The sequence below is a fragment of the Geospiza fortis genome, unplaced genomic scaffold, assembly GCF_000277835.1.
Source record: "Geospiza fortis unplaced genomic scaffold, GeoFor_1.0 scaffold37, whole genome shotgun sequence".
In the NCBI taxonomy this organism is placed as follows: domain Eukaryota; kingdom Metazoa; phylum Chordata; class Aves; order Passeriformes; family Thraupidae; genus Geospiza; species Geospiza fortis.
Window position 1 is genome coordinate 893,053 of NW_005054449.1, and position 3,847 is coordinate 896,899.

Genomic DNA, 3,847 nt, shown 5'->3' on the forward strand with positions numbered 1-3,847 from the left:
AAGAAGCAATCAACCTGTTGACCAATTCTACTGCTCACTAAAGGAAAGATTTTGAGCCATTGTAACAATGCCTTTTTTCTTCATAAAAGTGATTAACAGAGTGGTGACAAAGCCGTTGAATTTTCATTTTATGAGGATCTTGCTATTTTTATCTGAAATATCAGATTCTCAAGGGAACTGGCATTCTAACCAAATTGCATTGAGTTTATTCTCTTTTGTAAGAAGTTGGGAGAAACTTTGGATAATCCCATGGGTTTGGGATAATGTATTTCTTTCAAGGTCTGTTGCACTGGAGAGGTTATGGCCTAGAGTTGGATATTTTTACATAGTTCTCCTGCTCAACATCACCCTGAAGTGCTGTGCACATCTGTGGAGGAAAGTGTAAGCTGGCACACGTGATGCTGTTTTCTGCTTCATGGCCGTGTGCTGTGTTCATAGAAAAATTCAGTAGACCTAAATTAGATGCAGAACTTAAGCCAGTTTCCTAAATGCATGGTATTACTGAGTTATAACCAAACAAGTATAGATAGGAATAAGAAATTACTAAATTATGGGGTTTGCAGTAGGGCAAAAATACTCATTTAGCTTCTAAAGCAACTCGTTTGTGTTGGGTTTTAATGCCAGTTTCACTGTTCCATCTCCCAGCAGATGCTAAAATTGGGCTCTTTCTGATGACTCAGAACTTTGTTCAAACTCTATTACAATTTCCTTTGAGGACCTGGAATTATAAAAATATATATTTTAATTGTTATTGGTTGGAGTTTCTTTCATACGTAATGGTTTCTTCAATAATTGAAGTTGGCTTCATGCAGCCCCACAGGACGTGCCCAAACTGGCCAGAACAGACAGTCATGGGGGTTTTAACACAGATTTTCTTTTTTTATGGGGGGGAAAAATGAGAGATAAATGGACCTGCATGTAAACTTTTTCATGTGATACAACTGCAGTTTTATTAAGTGACTTTTTAATTCCGAAATTTATTAAAAGACAGTGTTCCCCTTTACTTGTTCTCTATCTTTATATACATCTCTTGATCTAACACTATTTATGACTCCTTTTCAGTAATGGTTGCCCTCACTTTATCTCCATGCAGTGCCTTTTTCAACTCTTCAGGGAGCATTCACTTGATTTAAGCATGTTTTAGAACCCCATTTTTAATGTGGTCAGGAGCTACATCAGAAGAGAAAGAAAGAATATATTCCATATTGAATATAGAAGCAAAAATAGCTTTATTCTGTCACACAGGAATGTAGTACCACCTTGCACAGGCAGTTTCCAGTTTAATAAAGCCTTTCTTGGACCAACCCAAGTATGAGGAGACAGAAGAGGTTCCCTTTACATTTGGTAGTGCCGTAGGTAGATCAGTTTCTGAGGATGGAACTTCTCTCTGCACAGTGGACATTCTGCCTGCAGAAAGAAAAGGGAGTAGATGGATATAGTGAATAGTTGTATTTAAAAAATTCTGAATAGAACTGCTTAGCTACTTTTAGAAAATAATTTTTCAGTCCCAACTGTACAAGCTCCCCTGAGCTGGCCCAGTGGAAAGTGCTCACCTCACCTCTGTCATTGTCATTGTATTTACACAGCTCCAGAGGTGCTGGTGAGCTCTGTGTACTCACCCTGGTGCTGCACCAGGCAGTGATGCACTCCCAGCAGAAGAGGTGCCCACAGGGGGTGGCTGTGCTGTGCCTCCTCTCCTCCAGGCACAGCGTGCAGCGCGACTGGCGCCCGGCCGCCGCCTCCTTGCTCCTGCTTCTAATTAACACAGGCACAGCAGGGTTAATTGTGTTAATTGCACTCACTCTGCTCGGCAGAAATACTGGGTGACACATCCTGGGGTAAAACCCGTGCTCAAGTATCAGCCCTTTCCATGAAGGTTGCAAAAACACCAAAGCATGGAGTCCAAGACAAGCACAAACCAGCAAATAATTACTTGTGCTAATTAATGAAATGTTTACATCAGACTGTAACCTAAATTGGGGTGTCACTCCTGTGCTGCCCCTGTTCATTCCCACCTCTTTCCTAGGAATTAAGAACTACCTCTTTCTTACTTCTGGTGGGTGAGGTTGCGGTGCAGCCTCCACTCCTGCCTTGCTCTCTGCTTCTGTTTGAAGCTGTACATCTGAACTCCAATGGTCAGCAGAAGGTGGAAGAGAGAAATTATTCCAAGAAACTTGTAACTTGATCTGATACTCTGATCTTCTCCTTGCAGTCCTCCAAAATGCAGCTAGAGAATGCACAGAAGAGAGATGTTTTGTTACTGTGGTTTTAGGAAACTGTTCCTCCTCTCCCCATCTGCAATAAACTTGATTTGGGATTCTTGTAATGTCCAAAATATTGACATTTTAGGATTTCTCAGCCAGCTGTCTCTCAGGAGTTGTAATCACCTTCAGTCAGGCTGGACTTGGCTGCTGTCTGCCCATAAAAATTGCAGTTTTAATTGGTTTGGTTTTCTTATGTATCTCTGAGCAAACAAACACCTCTTTCCTGCACTGATGCTGGGAATTGTTGAGAACTCTTTTGTCTGTACACATTTCTGATGGTTTTTTGTAAAGCTACAAAATTATCTTCATATAGAAAAGTGCTACCTAAATGTGTGTTGTTCAAAACAATTATTTCCCATGGATTTATCAAGTCACTTCTCACTTCCAGTGTGTTTGTGGCAGACAGACTGAAGTTGCACAGTGACACCACGTTGATGTTTATTACCTGTAACCTCCTGACTGCAGGGACTCATCACCCCTCACATAAAGCAAAACGTTGAGCAAAAGCATCACCCTTTTGCTCTGCAACAACAACCAAATTCCTTATCCCTTTTATACATACATATATATACATACAGCACCCCAGAAGAGGCCAAAGTCCTGCATTCACCTTGAACCAAACCCACTTACATATGAGATGCCTGTGACCCTTTTGGACAGGTGATAGAAGGTGCCCTGGATGTAGAACACTGCCAGGTGGAGCCGGTGCAGCAGGGGGATGGATTGTTTGAGGACATCCACGACTTGGGAGGTTCTTTTCTTCTGCTGCTCACTGAGCTGCCCAACCTGCTTCCGAACCCAGCTGCGGATGAAGCTCCTGCTGGGAAAGCCAAGTGCTGGGGGGTTCTCTGGGCTCCTGGATTCCTCAGCCTCCACCTGCAGCTCGTGTTGCAGGTGCAGCAGTGCCTTTTCCAGGCAGTAGGGCACCAAGGTGTGCAGGGAAATGAAGAGGGCCCGACGAAGGAAGGAAGGCACCTTCTTCTTGCTCGGGTCAACCTGAATGATGTTCACATACTCTTCTCCCAGGGTCTGATAGCCTAAACAACGTGTGCAACAGAAAACAGGGTGAGAGGGCAACTGCAGGGTCATTCTGGATGTGCTGAGCAGTGGGGACAGGCTGTTCAGGCTTTGGAATTTGGAAATAGTTATTTTTTTGTTGAATTAAGATAAGTGTCATGGTGACATCCAGTAACTGCAGTTTTAGGCTTGAAGAAGGGATACTTTTCATGGTATCCCTGATTTTAAGAAAATTCCTATTCCTGCTATTCCTGCTTTTAAAAAATTGCTTTTAGAAGAACATCTATCTGTGTGTTTGAACCCAACCCTGCCAATTTCGTGGCTTCATATTTACCAGAAGGAATTTATCCAAACCAAACCAAACCAACCCCCAGGCTGGAAAGAACTGTTGTTGAGCAGTCTTAGGTGGTGATCACCAGCACTGACCCCTCAGCTTTCAGATCCTGGCAGAAATAATAAAAAATGATAAATGACAGAGAAGGTTACCTGACAGCGTGGTGAGCACGAAATAAGCCACATCGGAGAGCAGCTCCACCTCCCTCCTCCAGGCCAGCCACAGCCTGGCA

At 43.1% G+C, this 3,847-nt stretch overlaps 1 protein-coding gene across 1 annotated transcript in view; it reads right to left on the reverse strand.

The window, feature by feature from the left end:
• Window positions 1-1,205: 1,205 nt before the first annotated feature.
• The window catches only part of PEX10 (peroxisomal biogenesis factor 10), a 3,758-nt gene continuing 1,116 nt past the window's right edge, over window positions 1,206-3,847 (reverse strand). Inside the window, exons 2-6 of the mRNA XM_031062496.1 lie at window positions 3,768-3,841; window positions 2,895-3,301; window positions 2,052-2,227; window positions 1,620-1,755; window positions 1,206-1,407 (exon numbers count right to left, since the gene is read on the reverse strand). Coding sequence (XP_030918356.1) covers window positions 1,336-1,407; window positions 1,620-1,755; window positions 2,052-2,227; window positions 2,895-3,301; window positions 3,768-3,841 — 865 coding nt within the window. The 3' untranslated portion in view covers window positions 1,206-1,335. The remainder of the gene's footprint in view (window positions 1,408-1,619; window positions 1,756-2,051; window positions 2,228-2,894; window positions 3,302-3,767; window positions 3,842-3,847) is intronic.